Here is a 26633-nt window from a genome sequence, read left to right as displayed (position 1 = left end):
TATATATATATATATATATATATATATATATATATATATATATATATATATACACACACACACACACACACACACACACACACACACACACGAGTGTTAAAAGGAGTGAAGCAGCAGCAGTAAAAGTCCATGTGTTTCATACATATGTGTCAAATGTGTCCATGTTCGTGTGGGCTGAACACAGTCTGTTTGTATCTGCAGGATGTTCGTACATAAACATAAAACGTATGAAAATATAAATATGAATGACCAGAATCAAACAGCGTCTACACAGAAAACTGCTACACATGGTTTTTTATAGACACTTTAGGATGAAGACCGGAACCGGAAGTCCGTCCCCTGCGCTACTTCTTCTGGAGCTCAAAGGGCGACTGAAAACCGTCTATTTCCGGTCTGCTACCGTAGAAGATGAGACAACTTCCGGTTCCGTGTTGACCCGGTTTAACCGTTTGTCCTCCTTTGGGTCCGACTGAACCGGTCCTACTGGACTGTTGGGTCCGACAGAGCCGAACCGGGACGAACGCAGGTCGGTTCCGTTTTTTTTTTTTTTTTTTAATCATGAATTTCGGCGTCACGAGCTAAAAACAGACGAACGCATGCGGATAGACAGCCGCGCGCTGATTGGTTGACCGATCCACGTGACTATACGCTTCAAAATACAGTTCCTTCGAATCCGAAGTTTGACACAAAAAAAAAAAAAAAAAAAAAACCCACTAGAAAAATACCAACGAAAAAAAGTCTCATTCGGCTCACATGTGCTCACAGCTCTTCTTTGTGTCTGTGTTCATATTAAATCAGTCTCAGTGAATCCAAAGGAACTTTGTGTTGGTAAATGACAGTTGTTCAAATGGACAGGATTTCAGTTCTGTTCAACATGTTGATGCTCATATGAACTATGTTTTCAGCTCCAAAATGAACCATTTCAGCACAATTAATGCTATATTTTCATGTCACAAATGGACAAGTTCTATTTGAACTGAACTGAGCTGAAAAACAAATCTTCTCTTCTTTTGGATTCCCCAGTTTTTCTTCCCAGATTCTCTCCTCCATATCACATGTTTTATTTGTACAGGTTCAATCTGGAGTATGGTGCTGATCCATCCTGCTTCTGTTCCACCAATACATACATGAAGAATGGCACACAGCACTGTTTACATCAACACTTTTACAATAAGAAGCATTTTTAGACACAAAGAACAATTCTAGATTGTTCTTTCCTCTTTAGTCTGATGCTAAACTATACCAGGGCTGTCAAACTCATTTTAGTTCAGTGGCCACATAAAGCCAAATTAGATCTGAAGTGGGCCAGACCAGTGAAATAATAATATAATAATATGTAAATAATGTCAACCAAACTCTCCTGTACCAATAAAATGTGACTAACTTGAACAAATGTGCCCAACCTGAAATGTCTGTATTAAATTCAGTCCAGTTTGAACTCTTTTCTTCCTGTTCCTCAGTGTTTAGTGTCTTTGGAGATCTGATCCAGAATGCACATGGACTAATGAGAAGTGGGGGAATAATGTTGTTAAAATTGCACTAAATTTTCTTATGTTTTTTAATTTAAATTTCAGTTTTTTCAGTTGTTTTTTTTGGGGGGGGGTTTATAAAAGTAAGTATTTTCATAATTTATGGTTTTCATAATTGTTTTTTTTTTTTTTTACACTAAAACAAAGACAAAAATGTGGAGTTGTCATTATTTATAGGTTATTCTGTTATTATTTTACTGGTTCGGCCCACTGCAGATCAAATTTAGCTGAATATGGAACTGAACTAACATGAGTTTGACAGCCCTGATTTATAGGTTATTCTGATCGTATTTTACTGATCCGACCCACTGGAGATTAAATTGGTCTGTATGTGGAACCTGAACTAAAATGATTGTCTTCAGTGTAACTTTTGCATTTCACAAATTCATTCCAGGGGCCGGACTGGACCCTTTGGTGGGCCGGACTGGACCCTGGGCCGCATGTTTGACACCTGTGCTCTATCCAATAAATAATAGTGCTCCTAGTTTTTGCACAGGGATCATTAGTGTAAACGCTGACATGGCTGCAGAGCATCAGTATGATGGGATCCACAACAACCATGTCACATCCGTCCACTGACACATTTAGTGTTTTTGTGTCAGCTGGGATTGTTTTAGATCCACAATACCAACATTTATGAAGAAGAGCACAATTAGCAATAGGAAGTCTAGAAGTTTATTCCTAATAAAGTACTGGGACTGACCAGAGCATCATGGGTAATGTCACGTCCGTCCACCAGCAAAAGTTTTCACATCCACGTGCTATTCCAAATCCAATATTTATGAAATAGAGCTTCCACTGTCAGAGAATATCAGTAGTCTGTGCACAGATGGATTAGCATTATTTACACACACTTCTGTGACTGTAGGACAACTGTTCTGGACACAAATGGACACTCATTTGACCCCCGAAGGAAAATTTAGCTGATGAGTGTTTTCACAACTGGAGCCGCTGGTCCAGAGGGTTAGGGTTAGGAACTGGGTTAGGGTTAGGAACAGGGTTAGGGTTAGGAACAGGGTTAGGAACAGGGTTAGGGTTAGGAACAGGGTTAGGAACAGGGTTAGGGTTAGGAACAGGGTTAGGAACAGGGTTAGGGTTAGGAACAGGGTTAGGGTTAGGAACAGGGTTAGGAACAGGGTTAGGAACAGGGTTAGGAACAGGGTTAGGGTTAGGAACAGGGTTAGGAACAGGGTTAGGAACAGGGTTAAGAACAGGGTTAGGGTTAGGAACAGGGTTAGGAACAGGGTTAGGGTTAGGAACAGGGTTAGGAACAGGGTTAGGGTTAGGAACAGGGTTAGGAACAGGGTTAGGGTTAGGAACAGGGTTAGGGTTAGGAACAGGGTTAGGAACAGGGTTAGGGTTAGGAACAGGGTTAGGGTTAGGAACAGGGTTAGGAACAGGGTTAGGAACAGGGTTAAGAACAGGGTTAGGGTTAGGAACAGGGTTAGGAACAGGGTTAGGGTTAGGAACAGGGTTAGGAACAGGGTTAGGGTTAGGAACAGGGTTAGGGTTAGGAACAGGGTTAGGAACAGGGTTAGGAACAGGGTTAGGGTCCAGAACACCAGTCTGTGTTCTAAGGGACGTGTGTGTGTGTGTGTGTGTGTGTGTGTTAGTTAGCTGTGTTAGCTGTCCATGCTTATCTACAAGGGTCTTGTCTTTGTCCTTTCAGTGGTGTCCAGAGGAGGAGGAGCAGGAGGAGGAGGAGGTGCTGTTGATGTGGATGGAGGATGTGGTTTTGTACTTTCAGTCTGGATCAGCTGATGGACTGGGTGGTCTATTAGAGACCACTGAGAGGATCCTGCAACCCTTCACCTGTAGACCACCTCCACCCTTCAGACCCTGGTCCAGCACAGACCACCACCCACCCATCAGACCTGCTAGACCACCTCCAACCTGCAGACCCTGGTCCAGCACAGACCACCACCCACCCATCAGACTTACCGGACCAGACCCAAGTGGACCCCCTAAACCGGACCAGGTCCAACATGTGGATCATCTCCAGGAGGCGGCAGCTGGAGCCCCATCTGAAGGGGGTGTGGGTTTCCCAGAAGTCTGTGCGTTTCAGGCTGCATTCCCTGACAGACACCTGCCCCCTGAAGGCGTGTCCACCCCTGGAGGCGTGTCCATCAGACGGTCCTGGAGTGTGTGTCCCCAGGGGGGGGCAGCTGTTCCCTGCCCCCCCCAGGGTCTGTCCGCTCAGCTGCACCAGCTGGTGTCCAAACACAGGCTCCACCTCCAACACAGGGTCCGATGGGTCATCTGCACCCACAACTGTCAGGACCTGGAACAGGTGAGTGGGACCAGGTCCACATCAGGTCCACATCAGCAGGGTCTGGAACAGGTGAGGGGGTCTGGGTTAGTCTGGGTTCTAGTGGCTTCATCAGGTTTAATAGATAAATATGATTGGGGATCATCAGCGTATATAAAGTGGGTTCAGATGGGTTCTGTGTCAGTGTTTAGAACACGACGCTCTTGTTCTGTTGTTCCAGGTTTGGCAGATCCTGAACCGTTCCGTCCAGAGTTCCGTCTTACCCACATGTAACGCCAACATCCAGAGGGAGAACCTGGAGATCTGGGTGTTCTGTGACGTTCTGTACGCAGAACAGGTGGGACGCTTCCTGAAGGACCAGCTGCAGCTGTCGGGAACCATCAGTCTGTGGGTTCATCCGCTGGGGAACATCTACAGCATGTAAGGAACCAACTATCTGCAACACGTGAAGGAACGTCTTCAACACGTAAAAGGACGTGGTTCTGGACTAAAGTGCGCAGAACCTTCAGGCTGGGTCTCTGCTGTGGAACCTGTTGATTATTGTAAAAATCCTCCTAATTAGGGATGTCCGATTTGGCCTTTTTTGCCAAAAACCGATATGGCGATACTGTCCAACGCTTAATTTCCGATTCCGATATCTACCGATATCGCTGCCGATATATGTGGGATATTAAACTAATTTTAGGTAACATCACATATCTCCTGTCATGGAATTAACACATCATGCCTAATTTTATTGTGATGCCCCATTGGATGCATTCTCAAATGCAACAAGGCTTTTAAATGTAAACTCTGTCTGTGCACAGAACACATACTTCAGCTGAACTCTTTCCCTCCAGAACATTTTCCAGTGAGTTGGTAGCCAGCGCCAGCCTGTTTGGTCATTTTCACTAATCTTTGGAGGCTGACTGAAAATGTTGTGTTAGGAGTATGTGAACACTGAATACATCAAAAGAAAGAACAGAACTTCAACTTTTAAACACAAGAAACGATTTTATTCTATCTTCATTCGTTTGTGAGATATGAACATTTGAATATTGGTCATTTTCAGGAAAAAAATGAATTTTGAGCAAAAAACCGAGAAAACTGCATTTTTTTCCCAAAGATATTGATTTTCAAGATAAAATTGATTTCCTATTTACATTTTTGACTCTTTCTCATTTACCAACAGTAACACTGTCTTCAAAACCACAAAATAAAATAATAATAACAACAACAATAATAACAAACAGCTCTAAGATATCCCATCATTCCACAAAATATTAGAGGAATTCACACCAAACTTTAGACCAAACATCTTCTACAGCACCAGGTTCCTTCTAAACTTCACACATTTACATACATCAGTTATAAGTCTAACACATAGTAGTTTAGTTTTTTGATGTAAACACTTCAATATTCCTCATTTTCAAGAAAAAAAGAAACAAATGCACTAAATACTGTAGATTTCTGGCCTTTCCTTGGCTGCACCAGGTCCTCCTGTTGGACCAGGTCCTCCTGTTGGACCAGGTCCTCCTGTTGGACCAGCTGCTGTGTTTGTTCTGTAAATAATTATATGGACATCTAGTTATTTATCTGTGTATGAATATATGTATGTATTTCTTTCCCACTCCAGCCAAATCCCAGTGTCTTCCCTGTGTCCTGCTGACATTCTACAGCTGAATCTGTTCTGTGTCCTCAGTCTGAATCTGAACTCACTCTAACAGATGAACACTAGCTGTCCTTTGTCTGTCCCATGTCTGTGTGTCTGTCTTCTCCTTGAATGTCCTCTACAAATGTCTCTTCTCTCTTCCTCCTGTCTGTCATTTTCTCCGTGTCGCTCCGTGCCCCCCCCCCCCACTTCGTGTCGGACCTGAGCCGCTCCGTGTTCCGTGTCCGTCTCCCTCACCTTCTGTTTCTCCGTTCCTGTCTCTAATGGTTCTTCTGTAGGTCCATCACATATTGAACTGTCAGACTCTGTCTCCATAATCATCTTTAAGGCTTTTGAACCTGTGTGCGGTTCCTGCACAGTCTGCATTTCCTCATTCAGTGACTGCTGCTGGATGCGTTGCCATGGGATACGGAGACTCCAGTGCGAAAACGTTAAACCCGGTCCGTCATTTTTCTGAAAAAGCTGCTTAATTGTGTGTTTTTGGACTAAGGAAAGTAATTCACACGATCCACAACAGCTTCAACTACAGTATAACAGTGAAAACACGGACTGACGGAAAATCTGGTCATTGGCGGAGAAAGAGTTAAGTTGTGGAAAAAATGCCATATTTATGTATTTTCTCTCCCTCCCTCCATGAGTCTGTTACAGTGTGCCAACTCTACTGTACACTTTTGAAAACTGCACATTTCTTTCAGCTACAAACAATGCTTCACTTACGCGTCGGTAAATGCTGGTGAAATCAAGGCATTATTTTATCGGTTTTAATGATAGGCAAAAAAAACCAATACCGATATTCACCGATATTACATTTTTATGCCAATATTGGGCCGATAATATCGGTGGGCCGATATTATCAGACATCCCTAGTCCTAATGATTGACGTTCTGAATAAAATCTGCTTCTGTTTTTCATGGAAACATGTTTGAGTGGATTCATGTTCATGTTTGAAGAGAACTAGAGGAGTCTGGGGTTAGAACATCAGCTGAGGTTCTGTATTTAACGGTTCTCCTTTCAGACGTAGAATATCAGGGTTTGGGTTTGTTTCCTGTTTTATTTTGAAATCGGCCCGTTTCTGTCCATTATTGTTGACTTTACATTCTTATGTAACTTCCTGTCATTGACCGGAAACGCCGTTAATCGTCATTTCAGAGGTTGATCTGGAGCTGGTCGGTGTGTTTATTCAGTCGGTTCCGGTTCGGCTTTAACCGGTACATTCACTGTTTTTACGGTTCAATGTGTTCGAGCCGCTTTTATTTTGAAAGGTCCCACCGGAAGGAAGGACCGGTTGTTTCCGTGCACTTTCCGCAGACCCACATCCACACAGACTAACTAACCACCAGTGTGTCCACCCGGAAAACAGCGCAGGTTCAGTTCGGATATGTCCGGGTTCGGCTCCGGTCCGACGGCTGCTCTGTCTGCTCTGTGATGGGGGCTTTGGTTCGACCCAGCTGGAGGTTTTAACCGGTGAAAAGTGCCCGGTAAGGCGGCGAGCCGAGCTAACAGGCTAAGCTAACAGGCTAAGCTAACAGGAATGGTGCCATATTGAAATACATTTACAGGAATATAAAAATGGCGTGATAAATCCATTTCTGTACCATTTATTTATCTATTGTGTCCTTATTTATATTTTTCTTATTTAATTTTCATCCCTGCATTTATTTCTGTGTTACTTTCTATTTGTTTTTGTTTTATTTTACTTTATTTTTTTATTTATTTACTATTTAATTTTTTTTTTTTATGTTTTCTATTTTTTGTGTTCTTTATTTTATTATTTTATTTTTTGTATTTAATTTTTTATTTTTTTGGTTTATTATAATGTATAATATAAATAAAATGTAAAACCTCAGTCATATCTTCAGTATCATGAATCTGTTAATCTTTCTGTCATTACTCACCTGAATCTCTTGCATCATGGTGAACTGTTTCTTAGTGTCATCCTCCAGAAACAAACCATGTGTTTACATTCTGAGGTGGAAGAGAACTCAGGCATCTTCAGAATTTTTTGGTCACGATGTGCATTGTGCATTGAGGTTTGCGGCTGCATGAACCTCCGTTTCCCACAATGCACTTAGGTTATGATTGTGGTTTTGCAGATTTGATGATCATAAATTCCTCAGGAAAGTTTCCAACACCTTTAAAGTAGGAATAATTTGTAGGAGGTCTGTTCTGTTGGGGGTGTGGTCATCTCCTGTCCTGTCGTTGCAGGTGGTTCAATGTTCTCCTCCACTACTGTGCTCAGGCTGCTGTTGATGAAAGCGGAGGCTGTGATTGGTGGTGTGTGTCCTGGACTAGAAGGATGACAGGAGGACATTAGTGGACATGGAGACAGACGAGATGGTCCAGCAGAAGGAGCTGCTCCTCCATCAGACCCTCCTCTAAACCCTCCACCAGACCCTCCTCTAGACCCTCCTGTAGACCCTCAGGACCCCCTCTGTCTTCTACTCCGTATATGTGTCAGTCATATATGTTTCGGTCATTATGAGTTCAGAGGGTTTCCAGTACCGAGCGCTGTACGACTATAAGAAGGAGAGAGAGGAGGACATCGACCTGCACGTAGGAGACGTCCTCCTGGTCAGCAGAGGAGCACTGAAGGCCCTGGGGTGTGGAGAGGGAGACGAAGAACGACCAGGAGAGATAGGATGGATACCAGGGATAAACGAGAGCACACAGGTGAGAGAGAGAGAGAAGAGAGACCATACAGGTGAGAGAGAGAGAGGAGTCGTCGTCCTCTGTCCGTCTGTCTGTGGTGTTGGGACCAAAGTGTTGAATGAACTCCTGTGATCATGTGACCGTCAGGTGTGTGTTTGATCATGTGACCATCAGGTGTGTGTTTGATCATGTGACCGTCAGGTGTGTGTTTGATCATGTGACCATCAGGTGTGTGTTTGATCATGTGACCGTCAGGTGTGTGTTTGATCATGAGACCGTCCAGGTGTGTGTTTGATCATGAGACCGTCCAGGTGTGTGTTTGATCATGTGACCGTCCAGGTGTGTGTTTAATCACGTGACCGTCCAGGTGTGTGTTTAATCATGTGACCGTCAGGTGTGTGTTTGATCATGTGACCGTCCAGGTGTGTGTTTGATCATGTGACCGTCCAGCTGTGTGTTTGATCATGTGACCGTCAGGTGTGTGTTTGATCATGTGACCGTCCAGGTGTGTGTTTAATCATGTGACCGTCCAGGTGTGTGTTTGATCATGTGACTGTCCAGGTTTGTGTTTGATCATGTGACCGTCCAGGTGTGTGTTTAATGATGTGACCGTCTAGGTGTGTGTTTGATCATGTGACCGTCCAGGTGTGTGTTTAATCATGTGACCGTCCAGGTGTGTGTTTGATCATGTGACCGTCAGGTGTGTGTTTGATCATGTGACTGTCCAGGTGTGTGTCTGATCATGTGACCGTCCAGGTGTGTGTTTGATCATGTGACCGTCCAGGTGTGTGTTTGATCATGTGACCGTCAGGTGTGTGTTTAATCATGTGACCGTCCAGGTGTGTGTTTAATCATGTGACCGTCCAGGTGTGTGTTTGATCATGTGACCGTCCAGGTGTGTGTTTGATCATGTGACCGTCCAGGTGTGTGTTTGATCATGTGACCGTCCAGGTGTGTGTGTTTGATCATGTGACCGTCAGGTGTGTGTTTGATCATGTGACCATCCAGGTGTGTGTTTGATCATGTGATCATCTGTGTGTCTGACAGGAAAAAGGGGACTTCCCAGGGACGTACGTGGAATTTATTGGCAGAAAGAGGATGTCTCCGCCCACGCCGAAGCCCCGCCCACCCAGACCTCCATCTGCTGCGTCAGCCAGAGCCGACTCTGAATCAGACGGTAGAACCGAGTCAGATGAGTTCAGAACTAAGTCAGATGAGTTCAGATCTGAGTCACATGAGTTCAGCTGAACAGAGGAGCTGCAGTGTGTGTTTGTGTCTGATGGACCTTCTGATGGTTCCAGGTTTCCTCCTCCCAGATCTGACGGAGCAGTTCGGACCTCCAGACACAGCTCCACCTCTGCTGAGCCGACTGATGGAGGAGGTGGAGAACAAAGGTATGAGTGATGGAGGAGGAGAAGAACAAAGGGATGAGTGATAGAGGAGGTAGAGAACAAAGGGATGAGTGATGGAGGAGGAGGAGGAGAACAAAGGGATGAGTGATGGAGGAGGAGGAGAACAAAGGGATGAGTGATGGAGGAGGAGGAGAACAAAGGGATGAGTGATGGAGGAGGAGGAGAACAAAGGGATGAGTGATGGAGGAGGTGGAGAACAAAGGGATGAGTGATGGAGGAGGTGGAGAACAAAGGGATGAGTGATGGAGGAGGTGGAGAACAAAGGGATGAGTGATGGAGGAGTCACAAACAGGAGAACCCACATCACTCCCATTCTTAAATCTCTCCACTGGCTCCTGTTTTATATCGTTTTCATTTTAAATTCTTGTGCTAACTTTCCGGGCTCTACATGGCCAGGCCCCTGCATACATTGCTTCCCTGATCCAGCCCTACAGCTGGGCTCGTAGCCTGAGGTCTTCAGGACAGCACCTGCTGATGGTTCCACACACCTGCTGATGGTTCCACACACCTGTTTCAGCACACGGGCTGACAGGTCCTTTAAAGCTATAGCACCACGTCTGTGGAATGACCTGCCTCTACACTTACGGTCCATGGACTTTGGAGAGACTTTGAAAAAACACCTCCAAACCCTCCTGTTCAAACAGGCTTTTGAATTTCCCACCTGACTCAGGGCCACCACAAACTGATTACACTTTATGCATTCATCATATTTACCTCCGCCAAGGAGGTTATGTTTTTGCCAGGGTTTGTTTGTCTGTCTGTCTGTCTGTTTGTCTGTCCGTTAGTGTGCAACATAACTCAAAAAGTTATGGACAGATTTTGATGAAATTTTCAGGGTTTGTTGGAAATGGGATAAGGAAGAAATGATTAAATTTTGGTGGTGATCGGGGGTGGGGGGGCCCATTTCCAACAAACCCTGAAATTTCATCAAAATCTGTCCATAACTTTTTGAGTTATGTTGCACACTAACGGACAGACAAACAAACAAACAAACAAACCCTGGCAAAAACATAACCTCCTTGACGTGGGGGGGCCCACGGGGGGGGCCACTGATCAGCCTTGGCGGAGGTCTGTGCTCTCCGAGTGCTTCTAGTTTAAACTGTTTTAATGGTACTTTGTGTTTTACGGGCATTCTAATTGTATTTTATTTGTTCTGTGTCATTCGTTTTTTGCAATGTAAAGTTGCTACTTTACAATGTTATATGTACTCCATGTGTCTCCCCCTACCTCCCCCCTCTCCCCCAGTCTATCTCTATCGCTCTCTCTTTTCTCCTCCTTTACTCTCTCTCTTTAACCCCAACTGGTCAAGGCAGGCGTCCATCCTTGAAGAGTCTGGCTCTGCTCCAGGTTTCTGCTGTTAAAGGAAGTTTTTCCTTCCACTGTCACCAGTCACTAGTGTTTGCTCCTGGAGGATTCTTGTGGGTTTCTGTAAATTTGATTTTGATTTGATAAAGCCCTTTGTGACTCTGTGAAAAGTGCTCTATAAATAAAATTTACTTACCTTATCGCAGTGCTGATGCAAATGCTAATGCTAACTGTGTCCTTTTGCTGCAGGTGTGGATGCAGTCGGTGTTTATCACAGTGCTAATGCTAACTGTGTCCTTTTGCTGCAGGTGTGGATGCAGTCGGTGTTTATCTCAGTGTTGATGCTAATGCTAACTGTGTCCTTTTGCTGCAGGTGTGGATGCAGTCAGTGTTTATTACAGTGCTGATGCTGATGCTAACTGTGTCCTTTTGCTGCAGGTGTGGATGCAGTCGGTGTTTATCACAGTGCTGATGCTAATGCTAATGCTAACTGTGTCCGTTTGCTGCAGGTGTGGATGCAGTCAGTGTTTATCACAGTGCTGATGCTAATGCTAATGCTAACTGTGTCCGTTTGCTGCAGGTGTGGATGCAGTCAGTGTTTATCACAGTGCTGATGCTAATGCTAACTGTGTCCTTTTGCTGCAGGTGTGGATGCAGTCGGTGTTTATCACAGTGCTGATGCTAATGCTAACTGTGTCCTTTTGCTGCAGGTGTGGATGCAGTCAGTGTTTATCACAGTGCTGATGCTAATGCTAATGCTAACTGTGTCCTTTTGCTGCAGGTGTGGATGCAGTCAGTGTTTATCACAGTGCTGATGCTAATGCTAATGCTAACTGTGTCCTTTTGCTGCAGGTGTGGATGCAGTCAGTGTTTATCACAGTGCTGATGCTAATGCTAATGCTAACTGTGTCCGTTTGCTGCAGGTGTGGATGCAGTCGGTGTTTATCGCAGTTGGACTGGAGGCAGTGTGGACAGCAGACAGCTGTCAGACTGTGGTAAGGAACCAAACAGAGACAGCATCTGCAGTTCTGAGCTCTGAGGTCAGGAAGGACAGCAGGTCCAGGGTCGTGATCCAGGGTCCAGATCCAGGGTCCTGATGCAGATGCAGGGTCCTGATCCAGATCCAGGGTCCTGATCCAGATCCAGAGTCCTGATGCAGATGCAGGGTCCTGATCCAGATCCAGGGTCCTGATCCAGGTCCAGGATCCAGATCCAGATGCAGGTGGGACAAACCCTGACCTCTGAGTTCCTGAACCTGGACACTTTAGTATTCCAGATCAGCTCAAATATCCTGTCGCTCTTTTTTTTTTCTTTTTTCTTTTTTTTTTTCTTCTGTTCAAATATCCTGTCTCTCTTTTCATGTGGACTTTTCAGATCTGGATCAGATGGACCTGTCCTCTCTCTGTGATGGTGTGATCCAGTTCCTGCAAGATCTGCCTGGTCCGGTTCTTCCTGTGTCGCTGCAGACGGACATGATCCATGCCATGCAGGGTCAGACTTTTAACCCTAATCCTAACCCTGGCCCAGAGTTTTAACCCTAACCCTGGACTTTTATCACACATGGAACAGTCATTAGGGATGCACCCACACCAAAACCAGGATCAGGTACCGGTCCGATACTGAGCCCACATACCTGTTCTAATAAAAGTACTCTGATACAAACACACCCATACCACTGTACAGCAGCAGGTGGAGGAGTGATGTCAGCAGTGTTGAGCCTGTGGGGGTCCAAGTGGAACCATGTAGAGTAGGCCTGTGGGGGTCCAAGTGGAACCATGTAGAGTAGGCCTGTGGGGGTCCAAGTGGAACCTGAACCACATCAGTTCTGGACTCATTGAATGTGTTTTCTGTGCAGAGGTCCGAGACCTGGAGGACTGTGCTCAGGTACTGAGGGGCGTGGCCAGTTCACCGGGATGTCCCGCCCAGTACGGCTTGACCCTCCTCAGCGTGGTCCGACACCTGGCCCGGGTCTGTGGATCCAGGACCCAGCTGAGCCCCCGTAGCCTGGCTGAGGGTTTCAGTCCTCTACTGTTCAGACAGACCACTGGGTGAGTAGACCGGGTTAGTAGGGTTAGTAGACCAGGTTAGTAGACCGGGTTAGTAGGGTTAGTAGACCAGGTTAGTAAACTGGGTTAGTAGACCGGGTTAGTAGGGTCAGTAGACCGGGTTAGTGGGGTTAATAGACTGGGTTAGTAGACTGGGTTAGTAGGGTTAGTAGACTGGGTTAGTAGGGTTAGTAGACCGGGTTAGTAGACCAGGTTAGTAGACTGGGTTAGTAGGGTCAGTAGACCAGTTTAGTTGGGTTAGTAGACCAGGTTAATGGACCGGGTTAGTAGGGTCAGTAGACCGGGCTAGTAGGGTTAGTAGACCAGGTTAATAGACCGGGTTAGTAGACCGCATTAGTAGGGTTAATAGACCGGGTTAGTAGGGTTAGTAGACCAGGTTAATAGACCGGGTTAGTAGACCGGGTTAGTGGGGTCAGTAGATTGGGTTAGTAGGGTCAGTAGACCGGGCTAGTAGGGTTAGTAGACCGGGTTAGTAGGGTTAGTAGACCAGGTTAATAGACTGGGTTAGTAGACCTGGTTAGTAGTGTCAGTAGACCAGCTTAGTAGGGTTAGTAGACCAGGTTAATAGACCGGGTTAGTGGGGTCAGTAGACCGGCTTAGTAGGGTTAATAGACCGTCCATCAGTCCTGGTGCATCTCTAGCCTGTCCGTCCATGGGAGTGGATCTCTCCTTCACTGTGGTTCTCCCCGAGGTTTCTCCCTTTTCCCACTGGGTTTTGAGTTTTTCCTTGCCGAGAAGGAGGGTCTAAGGACGGGGGATGCCCAGGACGCTACTCATCTTCTTGCTGTTTATTTGACTGTTGTTTACATCCAACTGACTCTGTAAAGCCCTTTGAGATAACCTTGTTGTGATATTGGGCTATACAAATAAAATTGAATTGAACTGAATAGACCAGGTTAGTGGGGTCAGTAGACCGGGTTAGTGGGGTTAGTAGACCGGGTTAGTAGACCGTATTAGTAGGGTCAGTAGATCGGGCTAGTAGGGTTAGTAGACCAGGTTAATAGACCGGGTTAGTAGGGGTAGTAGACCAGGTTAGTAGGGCTAGTAGAACGGGTTAGTCCGGTCAATAGACCGGGTTAATAGACTGGGTTAGTAGACTGGGTTAGTAGGGTTAGTTGACCAGGTTAATAGACAGGGTTAGTAGACCGGGTTAGTAGATCTAGTAGAACGTGTTAGTAGACCGGGTTAGGAGGGTTAGTAGACCGGGTTAGTAGACGTGGTTAGTAGGGTTAGTAGACCGGGTTAGTAGACCAGGTTAATAGACTGGGTTAGTAGACCGGGTTAGTAGAGCTAGTAGAACGCGTTAGTAGACCGGGTTAGTAGGGTTAGTAGACCAGGTTAGTAAACTGGGTTAGTAGACCGGGTTAGTAGGGTCAGTAGACCGGGTTAGTGGGGTTAGTAGACCGGGTTAATAGACTGGGTTAGTAGACTGGGTTAGTAGGGTTAGTAGACTGGGTTAGTAGGGTTAGTAGACCGGGTTAGTAGACCAGGTTAGTAGACTGGGTTAGTAGACCGGGTTAGTAGAGCTAGTAAAACGCATTAGTAGACCGGGTTAGTAGGGTTAATAGACCGGGTTAGTAGACCAGGTTAGTAGGGTTAGTAGAACAGGTTAATAGACTGGGTGAGTAGACCGGGTTAGTAGAGTTAGTAGACCGGGTTAGTAGGGTTAGTAGACTGGGTGAGTAGGGTTAGTAGACCGGGTTAGTAGGTTTAGTAGACCGGGTGAGTAGACCAGATTGGTTGGGTGTGTAGACCGGGCTAGACTAACCCTAATCAGACTAACTCTAATCAGATTAACTGTAATCGGACTAACCCTAGTCAGATTAACTCTAATCAGACCCTCCCTGTGGTTTGTTCAGGTCTGAGTCTGGTCTGGATCCTCTGGTCCAGGTTCTGGAGATTCTGATCTCCAGTGAGCTCAACATGAACCAGGCTGCACCAGGTAAGAATTTATGTCCATATATGATCACATATGATCCAACAGCTGAGTTTATGTCCATATATGATCACACAGCTGTACTAACTGAACATTCATTCTTTCATTTTTTCATTCATTCTTTCTTTCATTCATCCATTCATTCTTTCATTCAGTCTTTCATTCATTCTTTCATTCATCCATTCATTCTTTCATTTAGTCTTTCATCCATTCTTTCATTCATTCAGTCTTTCATTCTTTCTTTCATTGATTCAGTCTTTCATTCATGTTTTCTTTCATTCATGTTTTCTTTCATTCATTCTTTCTTTCATTCATTCTTTCATTCATTCATTCAGTCTTTCATTCAGTCGTTCTTTCATTCATTCCTTCATTCACTCGTTCTTTCATTTATTCATTCATGAATTCACTCATTCATTCCAATCATCTGTGTTCATATATGATCACATGGCTGGAGTCAGATGAGCAGCTGAATTGATGACATCATCGTTCACACAGTGTAAGATGCAGAGGAGGGGGGGCTGTTACCGCGGTGATATCACTGCCATCACACGATTGGCTGAGGGTACCAGTGATGTCACACATCTCCAAGCTGCTCTCCTGAGCTTCGATCGAGAAGAGAAAAAAAAAGAAATGACAAATGTTAGAAATGAGAGACTGAGACACAAAGACAGACAATAAATACAGAGACTGAAGACGTCTACCAGAAAAAGAACAGAAGAAGAAGACAGGAGGAGGAGAAGACAGGCAATAAATACAGAAGAAGAAGAAGACAGAAGGAGCAGACAGGAGGAGACAGGCAATAAATACAGAAGAAGAAGACAGAAGGAGGAGACAGGAGGAGACAGGCAATAAATACAGAAGAAGAAGACAGAAGGAGGAGACAGGAAGAGACAGGCAATAAATACAGAAGAAGAAGACAGGAGGAGGAGACAGGCAATAAATACAGAAGAAGAAGAAGACAGGAGGAGGAAACAGGCAATAAATACAGAAGAAGAAGACAGGAGGAGGAGACAGGAGGAGACAGGCAATAAATACAGAAGAAGAAGAAGACAGAAGGAGGAGACAGGAAGAGACAGGCAATAAATACAGAAGAAGAAGACAGGAGGAGGAGACAGGCAATAAATACAGAAGAAGAAGAAGACAGAAGGAGGAGACAGGAGAGACAGGCAATAAATACAGAAGAAGAAGACAGGAGGAGGAGACAGGCAATAAATACAGAAGAAGAAGAAGACAGGAGGAGGAGACAGGCAATAAATACAGAAGAAGAAGAAGACAGGAGGAGGAAACAGACAATAAATACAGAAGAAGAAGAAGACAGGAGGAGGAGACAGGAGGAGACAGGCAATAAATACAGAAGAAGACAGAAGGAGGAGACAGGAGGAGACAGCCAATAAATACAGAAGAAGACAGGAGGAGGAGACAGGCAATAAATACAGAAGAAGAAGAAGACAGGAGGAGGAAACAGACAATAAATACAGAAGAAGAAGAAGACAGGAGGAGGAGACAGGAGGAGACAGGCAATAAATACAGAAGAAGACAGAAGGAGGAGACAGGAGGAGACAGCCAATAAATACAGAAGAAGAAGAAGACAGAAGGAGGAGACAGGAAGAGACAGGCAATAAATACAGAAGAAGAAGAAGACAGAAGGAGGAGACAGGAAGAGACAGGCAATAAATACAGAAGAAGAAGACCTGAGGAGGAGACAGGCAATAAATACAGAAGAAGAAGACAGAAGGAGGAGACAGGCAATAAATACAGAAGAAGAAGAAGACAGGAGGAGGAGACAGGCAATAAATACAGAAGAAGAAGAAGACAGAAGGAGGAGACAGGCAATAAATACAGAAGAAGAAGAAGACAGAAGGAGGAGACAGGCAATAAATACAGAAGAAGAAGAAGACAGAAGGAGGAGACAGGCAATAAATACAGAAGAAGACAGGAGGAGGAGACAGGAGGAGACAGGCAATAAATACAGAAGAAGAAGACAGAAGGAGGAGACAGGAGGAGACAGGCAATAAATACAGAAGAAGAAGAAGACAGAAGGAGGAGACAGGCAATAAATACAGAAGAAGAAGACAGAAGGAGCAGACAGGAGGAGACAGGCAATAAATACAGAAGAAGACAGAAGGAGGAGACAGGCAATAAATACAGAAGAAGAAGAAGACAGGAGGAGGAGACAGGAGGAGACAGGCAATAAATACAGAAGAAGAAGACAGGAGGAGGAGACAGGAGGAGACGGGCAATAAATACAGAAGAAGAAGACGACAGAAGGAGGAGACAGGAAGAGACAGGCAATAAATACAGAAGAAGAAGACAGGAAGAGGAGACAGGAGGAGACAGGCAATAAATACAGAAGAAGGAGAAGACAGAAGGAGGAGACAGGAGGAGACAGGCAATAAATACAGAAGAAGAAGAAGACTTAAGGAGGAGACAGGAGGAGACAAGCAGTAAACACAGAAGAAGAAGAAGACAGGAGGAGGAGACAGGCAATAAATACAGAAGAAGAAGAAGACAGGAGGAGGAGACAGGAGGAGACAGGCAATAAATACAGACGAAGAAGAAGACAGGAGGAGGAGACAGGAGGAGACAGGCAATAAACACAGAAGAAGAAGAAGACAGGAGGAGGAGACAGGCAATAAATACAGAAGAAGGAGAAGACAGAAGGAGGAGACAGGAAGAGACAGGCAATAAACACAGAAGAAGAAGAAGACAGGAGGAGGAGACAGGCAATAAATACAGAAGAAGGAGAAGACAGAAGGAGGAGACAGGCAATAAATACAGAGACTGAAGACGTCTACCAGAAAAAGAACAGAAGAAGAAGACAGGAGGAGGAGACAGGAGACAAAGACAGGAAAAGAGCAGAAAGGACATAGAAGATCAGGATAGAAGACTCAGAAACACATTCAGGCTGAGATGGAAAAGCTGCAGAGACAGGACCTGGTCTGACAGGACCTGGTCTACCAGGACCTGGTCTGACAGAAGCAGATTAGACTGAGGTGGAGACATCAGACCTCCACCTGCAGATGCACACAGACACCCCCCCCCCCTCCAGCCCACCACAGGCTGGACCCCTACCCTCAGATATGACCTCAGGGTTCCATCCAGTCAGGTCCTGAGATCCAGGATCAGGTCTGTGGAGGTCTGTGAAGGCTTAGATCCAGCATCAGGTCTGTGAGGCTTAGATCCAGGATCAGGTCTGTGAAGGCTTAGAGGCCGACATGGAGCGAGACGGCCTGGGCCGACCTGAGGCCCAGTTGGCCCGAGGACGGGACAAGATCCTCTGCTACATTAGCATGCAGAGTCCAGGTACAACTGGAGGCACCAGGGGGCGCTGCAGAGTCACCGGGGGGGTCCCTGCATGGCCCCCGGTGACTCTGCAGTGTCCCCTTATGGTACCAGTTCTTGTGCCACCATGCGTCTGGGACATGACTGGTGGACTGGACTCCATGTTTGTGTTGTGTTTTTATTTACATGTTGTTTTGTTGACTCATCTGTGGTGGGGTTAAAGGTGCTGCAGACTTTGGTGTGCAGTTTTTCCTCAGATCTGTCCATCCTCAGTCGTATCCTCACTTTCATGAATCTGTCTGTCAGTCATTCCACAGCTGAATCTGCTGCATTACAGTGAACAGTTTCTTAGTTCCATCCACCGCAAACAAACACTGTGTTTACGTTCAGAGCCAGGAGGGAACTGGGGCATCTGAGGAATATTTTGTCGCAACGTTCATTGTAGGAAATGGAGGCTCACGCTGCCACCTGTGATACTTAGGATATGACTGAGGTTTTGCAGATTTGATGAAAAATTACTCATGAAAGTCTCCAGCACCTTTAAGGATGCACAGCCTATTGTCCATTACACCTGTGTGTATTTACACTGAAAACTTTTGCATTTTTTACATGTTTTGGTCATGGTGGGTTAGTGTTGGTGGGTTAGTCATGGTTAGTCATGGTTTGGTCTTGGTGGAACTTCCAGTGTTGCCTCATGTTGGTTGTTCTTTTTGTTCTTTTTTCAGCTCTTCCTCCTAAACCGCTGAAGTCTTCGGTTCCAGCAGCTTCCAGTACCTTTAACAACAGCATGGCTCTGCAGGACGCAGAGTGGTACTGGGGAGACATCTCCAGGTAAGAGAGGGTACCAGCACACGAGTACCAGCACATAGGTATCAGCAGACAGGTACCAGTGCACGGGTACCAGCACACGAGTACCAGCACACGAGTACCAGCACATGGGTATCAGCAGACAGGTACCAGCAGACGGGTACTGGCACATGAGTAACAGCACATAGGTATTAGCAGACAGGTACCAGTGCACGGGTACCAGCACACGGGTACCAGCAGTGACGTGCAGTCAGAGGAGGCAGGGGAGGCAGAGCCTCCCTTGTCAATCTTGAAAAGAAAAAAAACTTGACTATAAAATATAATAAATGTTGATAGTTGTCAGCTGGTATGTCCTATAAACTCATTTTCCATTCAAATCCAATATTGCTATTATTATTATTATTATTTTATTTTTTATTTTTTGTCGATTGGAATAGCAGAATTTCCGCATGCTCTGTTCAAATACAGGGAGGAGATGCGCTGTGAGGCAGCGCTGTGCTGTGCCTCCAGCAGAACTGTCTCCTCCCCTCATGAACTCTGCTGGTACCCATGAAAATACTGTGTGGCTGTCCCTCTGTATATCACAGTTCAAATGCTTTCAAACACTCTGATTATATGCTCTATCCTTCCATAATCTGCATAACGTATGGAATGTATTTCTGTAATGTGTTTAGGCTCGCAGATTAATCATAAAACCGCAGTGAAAAAGTCTCTAGGGGAGGCAAACAGTACCCCTGCCTCATGATAGATGGCGCCTGTGAGTCCACAGATTCATGCGCTTATAATCTTCTTCGGTCTTTTTTATACACTTTAATTCACCTCATCAAAAATGGAGGATTACGTTTCTGAGCTGAGAATGGATGGATTTCATGTACAAATAAAGGTAAGACCATAAACTTTTTTTATTACCTCCGCCAAGGAGGTTATGTTTTTGCCAGGGTTTGTTTGTTTGTTTGTCTGTTTGTTTGTTTGTTTGTCTGTCCGTTAGTGTGCAACATAACTCAAAAAGTTATGGACAGATTTGGATGAAATTTTCAGGGTTTGTTGGAAATGGGATAAGGAAGAAATGATTACATTTTGGTGGTGATCGGGGTGGGGGGGCCCACGGGGGCGGGGGCACTGATCAGCCTTGGCGGAGGTCTGCGCTCTCCGAGTGCTTCTAGTTTTTAGTTTGAAATGGCTCTTTTTGAAGGTTTCCTGTTGAGTTCCTGCCAGTCTACCTATGCTGACCTGATGCACAGCCCATATACCCAGGCCGTTCCTTTGGCTCACTCTCTCTATTCCAGTTTCTCAGGCCACCATATATTTGTAGATCTGGCTCTGAAAGAGTCAGTGCCTCCCCAGCCATGAACCCCACTGCACGTCACTGGGTACCAGCGCACGAGTACCAGCACACAGGTACCAGCACACTGGTACCAGCACACGAGTACCAGCACATGGGTATCAGCCGACAGGTCCCAGCAGACGGGTACTGGCACATGAATAACAGCACATAGGTATTAGCAGAGAGGTACCAGTGCATGGGTACCAGCACACAGGTACCAGCGCACGAGTACCAGCACACAGGTACCAGCGCACGAGTACCAGCGCACGGGTACCAGCACACGGGTACCAGCACATGGGTATCAGCAGACAGGTACCAGCAGACGGGTACCAGCACAACCAAACCCAGTGAACATAAACCCACTGATCAAATATCAGTTAACACAGTCATGGATTGTCTTCTCTTTTTTGTTCTTTAGAGAGGAGGTGAATGAGAAGCTCCGAGACACCGCTGATGGAACATTTCTGGTTCGAGACGCGTCCACCAAGATGCACGGAGACTACACCCTGACTCTGAGGTGAGAGCTGACCTTTGACCTCCACTGACCTTTGACCTCCACTGACTTTGCAGTAAACCCTGACCTTTGACCTCCTTCTCCTTCCCTTTCAGGAAAGGCGGCAACAACAAACTGATCAAGATTTTCCATCGTGAGGGGAAGTACGGGTTCTCCGACCCGCTGACGTTCTGCTCAGTGGTGGAACTCATCAACCATTACCGCCACGAGTCCCTGGCCCAGTACAACCCCAAACTGGACGTCAAGCTGCTGTACCCGGTGTCCAAGCACCAGCAGGTGGGAACACTGGGAACCATAGTGGGATTCCACAGTAGAACTAATCTGATGTCTGTGGGTTCTACTGACCTGACCCGTTCTATTGAACCTTCAGGACCAGGTGGTGAAAGAGGACAGCATCGAAGCAGTGGGGAAGAAGCTCCACGAGTACCACCTGCAGTACCAGGAGAAGAACCGCGAGTACGACCGACTGTACGAGGAGTACACCAGAACCTCACAGGTACGCAGAACCCAGAGTACACCAGAACCTCACAGGTACGCAGAACCCAGAACCTCACGGGTACGCAGAACCCAGAGTACACCAGAACCTCACAGGTACGCAGAACCTCACACCAGAACCTCACCAGAACCTTAATCAGTGGACTGATGGCGGTAGGTCAGATGTTCCGGTTCCACTGGATCGGTTCTCCTCAGTGGACTGGTCTTCAGAGGCGGTCTTTACTGGACTGGTTCTCCTCAGTGGACTGGTCTTCAGAGGCGGTCTTTACTGGACTGGTTCTCCTCAGTGGACTGGTCTTTAGAAGCGGTCTTTACTGGACTGGTTCTGCTCAGTGGACTGGTCTTTAGAGGCAGTCGTTACTGGACTGGTTCTGCTCAGTGGACTGGTCTTTAGAGGCGGTCTTCACTGGACCGGTTCTGCTCAGTGGACTGGTCTTTAGAGGCGGTCTTTACTGGACCGGTTCTCCTCAGTGGACTGGTCTTTAGAGGCGGTCTTTACTGGACCGGTTCTCCTCAGTGAACTGGTCTTTAGAGGCAATCGTTACTGGACCGGTTCTGCTCAGTGGACTGGTCTTTAGAGGCGGTCTTCACTGGACCGGTTCTCCTCAGTGGACTGGTCTTTAGAGGCGGTCTTCACTGGACCGGTTCTCCTCAGTGGACTGGTCTTTAGAGGTGGTCTTCACTGGACCGGTTCTGCTCAGTGGACTGGTCTTTAGAGGTGGTCTTCACTGGACCGGTTCTGCTCAGTGGACTGGTCTTTAGGGGCAGTCTTTCCTGTTAACAGATGTCATGGTTGAAGGTCTTGTCACTGGTCGTTCTGCTCAGCTCCTCCCCTTTTTCTCCCTCGTCCAATAGGAGATCCAGATGAAGCGGACCGCCATCGAGGCGTTCAACGAGACCATCAAGATCTTCGAGGAACAGTGTCAGACTCAGGAGCGCTTCAGCAAAGAGTACATCGACAAGTTCCGCCGAGAGGGCAACGAAAAGGAGATTCAGAGGTAGGTGGTTACCGTGGCAACGGTGTGTGGTTACCATGGCAACAGTGTCTCCAGGACCAAACCACAGATGAGTAGAGCTGTGTTGGACTGTGGGTTTATCCAAGTAAAGCAGGTGAAGGTCTGTGGAGGTCTGTGAAGGTCTGGTCCAGCTGAAGGTCTGGTCCAGCTGTTGACGGTTTTAAAATGGTCTTACATTTAAGGGTTTATTTGTGAAAATGGTCTTAAAGGTGCTGGAGACTTCTGTCAAACCTCAGTTTCATGAATGTGTTCGTCTGTCAGTCGTTCCTCAGCTGAATCTGCTGCATTACAGTGAACAGTTTCTTAGTTCCATCCACCGCAAACAAACACCGTGTGTTTACGTTCAGACTGGGAGGTCACTCAGGCATCTGAGGAATGTTTTGTCGTGGCGTGCATTGTGGGAAACGGAGGTTCACGCAGTGCGAGCCTCCGTTTCCCACAATGCACAAGAGATTCAGGTGAGTAATGACAGACAGACGAACAGATTCATGAAACCGAGGTTTTACAGATTTGATGAAAAACTGGCCAACAAAAGTCTCCAGCACCTTTTAAATTTAAGGGTTTCTGTATGCCTGTTTTAAAACAGTCTTAAATTTACGGTTGGATTCTATGGTCTTACATTTAAGGGTTTCTTATGTGCATGTCTGTTGTTTTAGAATCATGGAGAACTACGAGAAGCTCAAGTGTCGGATCAGTGAGATCGTGGACAGTAAACGCCACCTGGAGGCGGAGCTAAAGAAGCAGGCGGCCGACTACCGAGAGATCGACAAGAAGATGAACAGCATCAAACCGGACCTGATCCAGCTGCGCAAGACCCGGGACCAGTACCTGATGTAGGACCCACAGAACCCACAGTAGAAAGTGGTCACCATGGTAACGGACCGGTCACCACGGTAACAGACTAACCCTGCACCTGTGCATGTGTTCCAGGTGGTTAACGCAGAAAGGAGTCCGACAACGGAAACTGAACGAGTGGTTAGGACTGAAGAACGACACCACAGAAGAGTAAGACAAATACTACTACTGTAGTACTACGGTAGTACTGTCAAATACTGAAGAACGACACCACAGAAGAGTAAGACAAATACTACTACTGTAGTACTACTGTAGTACTGTCAAATATTGAAGAACGACACCACAGAAGAGTAAGACAAATACTACTACTGTAGTACTACTGTAGTACTGTCAAATATTGAAGAACGACACCACAGAAGAGTAAGACAAATACTACTACTGTAGTACTACTGTAGTACTGTCAAATATTGAAGAACGACACCACAGAAGAGTAAGACAAATACTACTACTGTAGTACTACGGTAGTACTGTCAAATACTGAAGAACGACACCACAGAAGAGTAAGACAAATACTACTACTGTAGTACTACTGTAGTACTGTCAAATACTGAAGAACAACACCACAGAAGAGTAAAGAAAAATACTACTACTGTAGTACTACTGTAGTACTGTCAAATACTGAAGAACGATATCACAGAGGAGTAAGAAAAATACTATTACTGTAGTACTACTATAGTACAACTGTAGTACTGTCAAATACTGAAGAACGATATCACAGAGGAGTAAGAAAAATACTATTACTGTAGTACTACTATAGTACAACTGTAGTACTGTCAAATACTGAAGAACGACACCACAGAAGAGTAAGAATACACACTTTGTAGTGCTACTGTAGTACCTCTTAGTACTGTCAAATAGTGATATCTAAATCACAGAGGACTACCCTATTAGTACCCTGTCAGTACCCTGTTTGTGTCCTGTCAGTACCTTGTCAGTACCCTGTCGGTACCCTGTTAGTGTCCTGTCAGTACCTTGTTGGTACCCTGTTACTACCTAGTCAGTACCTAACCCTAACCCTTGTCCTTGTCCCTGTCTCAGTGAGTACAGTCTGCTGGAGGATGAGGAGGACCTTCCTCATCATGACGAGCGTCTGTGGCGTCTGGGGAACCTGAACCGCAGTCAGGCTGAAGCTCTGCTCCGAGGAAAGAGAGACGGAACCTTCCTGGTCCGAGACAGCAGCAAACCAGGCTGTTACGCCTGTTCTGTGGTGTAAGACCCGGACCCGTACCCTAACCCCAGGGTTCTCACTAGTGTCATTGAACGTCGGTGCCCCTGGCACTGTCCCTGGGGGACCCCGACGCTCAGCTTTGCCCCGCTCCGCTGTCTCTAACCAGCATAGCGGTGTTTTTTTTGTGTGTATTCTGTGTGTGTGTATAGTGGTGTTATTTTTGTGTGTATTCTGTGTGTGTGTCTAGTGGTGTTTTTTTTGTGTGTATTCTGCGTGTGTGTATAGTGGTGTTTTTGTGTGTATTCTGCGTGTGTGTATAGTGGTATTTTTTTGTGTGTATTCTGTGTGTGCGTATAGTGGTGTTTTTGTGTGTATTCTGTGTGTCCAGCTGTAGTTGTGCAGATGGATCACAGGTTTACCAAGAAAAGCCAGACGCCCTAAACTTGTGTCCACACTTTCCCTTCAGACTTCAGTGTAAAACTGAACACACAAACACAACATGTGTGACTTCTGTTCTGTGTTCCTGCACATTAACAACATTATACATTCAAATGAAGGAGAAAACATCGCTAGCTCAATGCTAACATAAAAGGGCAAATCCATAGACATGCTAATGATTAGCATCTTCAGATGGACTTCAGATTTCCAACGTCTTTTAATCTAAGAACAACAGTTTCCATCACAGACAGGTGTGACTGTTCATTAGCACAACAGCTGAACATCAAACACTCACACACAAACGTTCTTTGTGTCCACACAAACACAATGACACACACGTGTCTGTTACTTCCTTCCATGTCTGAACTGACTACGGTAACACCCAAAGGACAAAACACACACCACTGACACTGATTCCACCACCAGAGGACCCCCTGTGACTGCTGAAACAACACAACAACACTGTGTGTGTGTGTGTGTGTGTGTGTGTGTGTGATGGTCCAGTGTAATGAGAACCAGATTTGAATGTGAATAAATCTGTTCCTTTGTTTTGGCTCAAAGCGCTGCAGACAGGAAATGACAACAATAGAAGCCACACCCCTTTGTGTGCCTTGGTATTGTCTGACCCCGCCCACCAACATCACTTGCCTTATGCTCATTGGCTGTCAGTGAGACTTCAATCAATTTATCTGATTTAAACGGACCCATCACCTGTGGAAAATTAGATCTAAACTTTAGCCTGTGTGTGTGTGTGTGTGCTGCTCCTATTATCACTAATTTCGTGCTAGTGAATATTTTTCTACGATCATGTCTGCGTCGAAGCGCAGGAGCAACGACAAACGAAGGGGAATATCGCATCGTTTTTTGGCTTCATTCCTGAAAATGCAGGAAATAGTGTTTCAGGGTTAGACATGTCAAACTTATGTGGGGCAGGATGCCCCGGACCCCCCTACAGAACTCACACCCCTACGCTGTGAAAAGATCCTAGTGAGAACCCTGCGTACCCTGACCCACATGGACCCGTACCCTAACCCCACCTGTCCGCTCATTGGTTCCTCTCTCTCTCTCTCTCTCTCTCTCTCTCTCAGGGTGGACTCAGAGGTCAAACACTGTGTCATAAATAAAACCAGTACTGGCTTCGGTTTTGCTGAACCCTATAACCTGTACGGGTCTCTGAAGGACCTGGTCCTGCACTACCAGCACACTTCACTGGTCCAACACAACGACTCCCTGAACGTCACCCTGGCCTACCCGGTCTACAGCCAGCAGAGACGGTGACCCACCTAGACGTGGACCCACCGCCTGCACCTGGACCCACCACCTAGACCTGGACCCCCGTCTACAGCCAGCAGAGACGGTGACCCACCTAGACCTGGACCCACTGCTTGGACCTGGACCCACCGCCTGCACCTGGACCCACCACCTAGACCTGGACCCCCGTCTACAGCCAGCAGAGGCGGTGACCCCACGGAACCATCGCCTAGACCCACCCCACTTAGACTCGCCCCCTGAAACTACCCATGCACTGGCCCGCCCACTTTACTGAGCCCAGGGCCCAGGTCCAGCCCTCAGCGAGTCCACCACTGAAGACCCCATGAGGACTACAGAGAACTACATGTCCTACCTGATCCTGACCACCTAGTCTTGACCACCTGATCCTGACCACCTGGTCCTAATCCAGACCACCTGATCCTGGTCCTGACCATCTGATTTGGACCATCTGATCCAGACCACCTGGTCCTGATTCTGACCACCTGGTCCTGACCACCTGATCTGGACCCTACCAGGTTCATCAGGACCATCTGCAGAGTCAGTGTGAATTCTGTCCAGTGTTTCTGACCAATCAGCTGTTGGTACCAGTCAGAACCAGCCAATGGGCTGGAGGGGATCCCAGACAGGTCTACTGGGGTCAGGGGA

The 26633-nt window shown here is 46.2% G+C and overlaps 2 protein-coding genes across 5 annotated transcripts; both read left to right on the top strand.

The window, feature by feature from the left end:
* Positions 1–408: 408 nt before the first annotated feature.
* Positions 409–18968, top strand: shld3 (shieldin complex subunit 3). Of its 2 annotated transcripts, none has more exons than XM_030130311.1 (3): positions 409–526; positions 3209–3819; positions 4019–4383. In XM_030130311.1, exons 2-3 carry the CDS (start codon positions 3244–3246, stop codon positions 4220–4222), a joined length of 780 nt encoding a protein of 259 aa, XP_029986171.1. In that variant the 5' UTR covers positions 409–526; positions 3209–3243; the 3' UTR covers positions 4223–4383. The 2 variants fall into 2 exon arrangements, with proteins under 2 accessions (XP_029986171.1, XP_029986170.1); XM_030130310.1 differs by lacking the exon at positions 409–526 and adding an exon at positions 18956–18968 and having other exon boundaries at positions 4019–4243.
* Positions 6657–26304, top strand: LOC115416523 (phosphatidylinositol 3-kinase regulatory subunit alpha-like). Of its 3 annotated transcripts, none has more exons than XM_030130309.1 (18): positions 6657–6927; positions 7655–8119; positions 9146–9275; positions 9400–9492; positions 11739–11810; positions 12190–12306; positions 12671–12863; positions 14741–14823; positions 18825–18930; positions 20649–20747; positions 20840–21020; positions 21115–21240; positions 22095–22237; positions 22912–23088; positions 23186–23260; positions 24149–24319; positions 25805–26020; positions 26243–26304. In XM_030130309.1, the coding sequence occupies exons 2-17, from the start codon at positions 7928–7930 to the stop codon at positions 25992–25994; spliced, it is 2148 nt and encodes a 715-aa protein (XP_029986169.1). In that variant the 5' UTR covers positions 6657–6927; positions 7655–7927; the 3' UTR covers positions 25995–26020; positions 26243–26304. The 3 variants fall into 3 exon arrangements, with proteins under 3 accessions (XP_029986169.1, XP_029986168.1, XP_029986167.1); XM_030130308.1 differs by having other exon boundaries at positions 25805–26017; positions 26211–26252; XM_030130307.1 differs by lacking the exon at positions 26243–26304 and having other exon boundaries at positions 25805–26214.
* The last annotated feature ends 329 nt before the right edge of the window (positions 26305–26633 follow it).

Source organism: Sphaeramia orbicularis, unplaced genomic scaffold, assembly GCF_902148855.1.
Source record: "Sphaeramia orbicularis unplaced genomic scaffold, fSphaOr1.1, whole genome shotgun sequence".
Taxonomy (NCBI): domain Eukaryota; kingdom Metazoa; phylum Chordata; class Actinopteri; order Kurtiformes; family Apogonidae; genus Sphaeramia; species Sphaeramia orbicularis.
This window is presented reverse-complemented; position numbering and strand designations above follow the sequence as displayed.

Bases quoted from the DNA above. Each gene is read 5' to 3' on its own strand.
- shld3 (XM_030130310.1), top strand. From the start codon at position 3,244: ATGTGGATGGAGGATGTGGTTTTGTACTTTCAGTCTGGATCAGCTGAT. The intron at 3,820-4,018 runs GTGAGTGGGACC...CTGTTGTTCCAG, and splicing joins ACTGTCAGGACCTGGAACAG to GTTTGGCAGATCCTGAACCG.
- LOC115416523 (XM_030130309.1), top strand. From the start codon at position 7,928: ATGAGTTCAGAGGGTTTCCAGTACCGAGCGCTGTACGACTATAAGAAG. The intron at 14,824-18,824 runs GTAAGAATTTAT...TTCTTTTTTCAG, and splicing joins CATGAACCAGGCTGCACCAG to CTCTTCCTCCTAAACCGCTG. The intron at 20,748-20,839 runs GTGAGAGCTGAC...CTTCCCTTTCAG, and splicing joins GACTACACCCTGACTCTGAG to GAAAGGCGGCAACAACAAAC.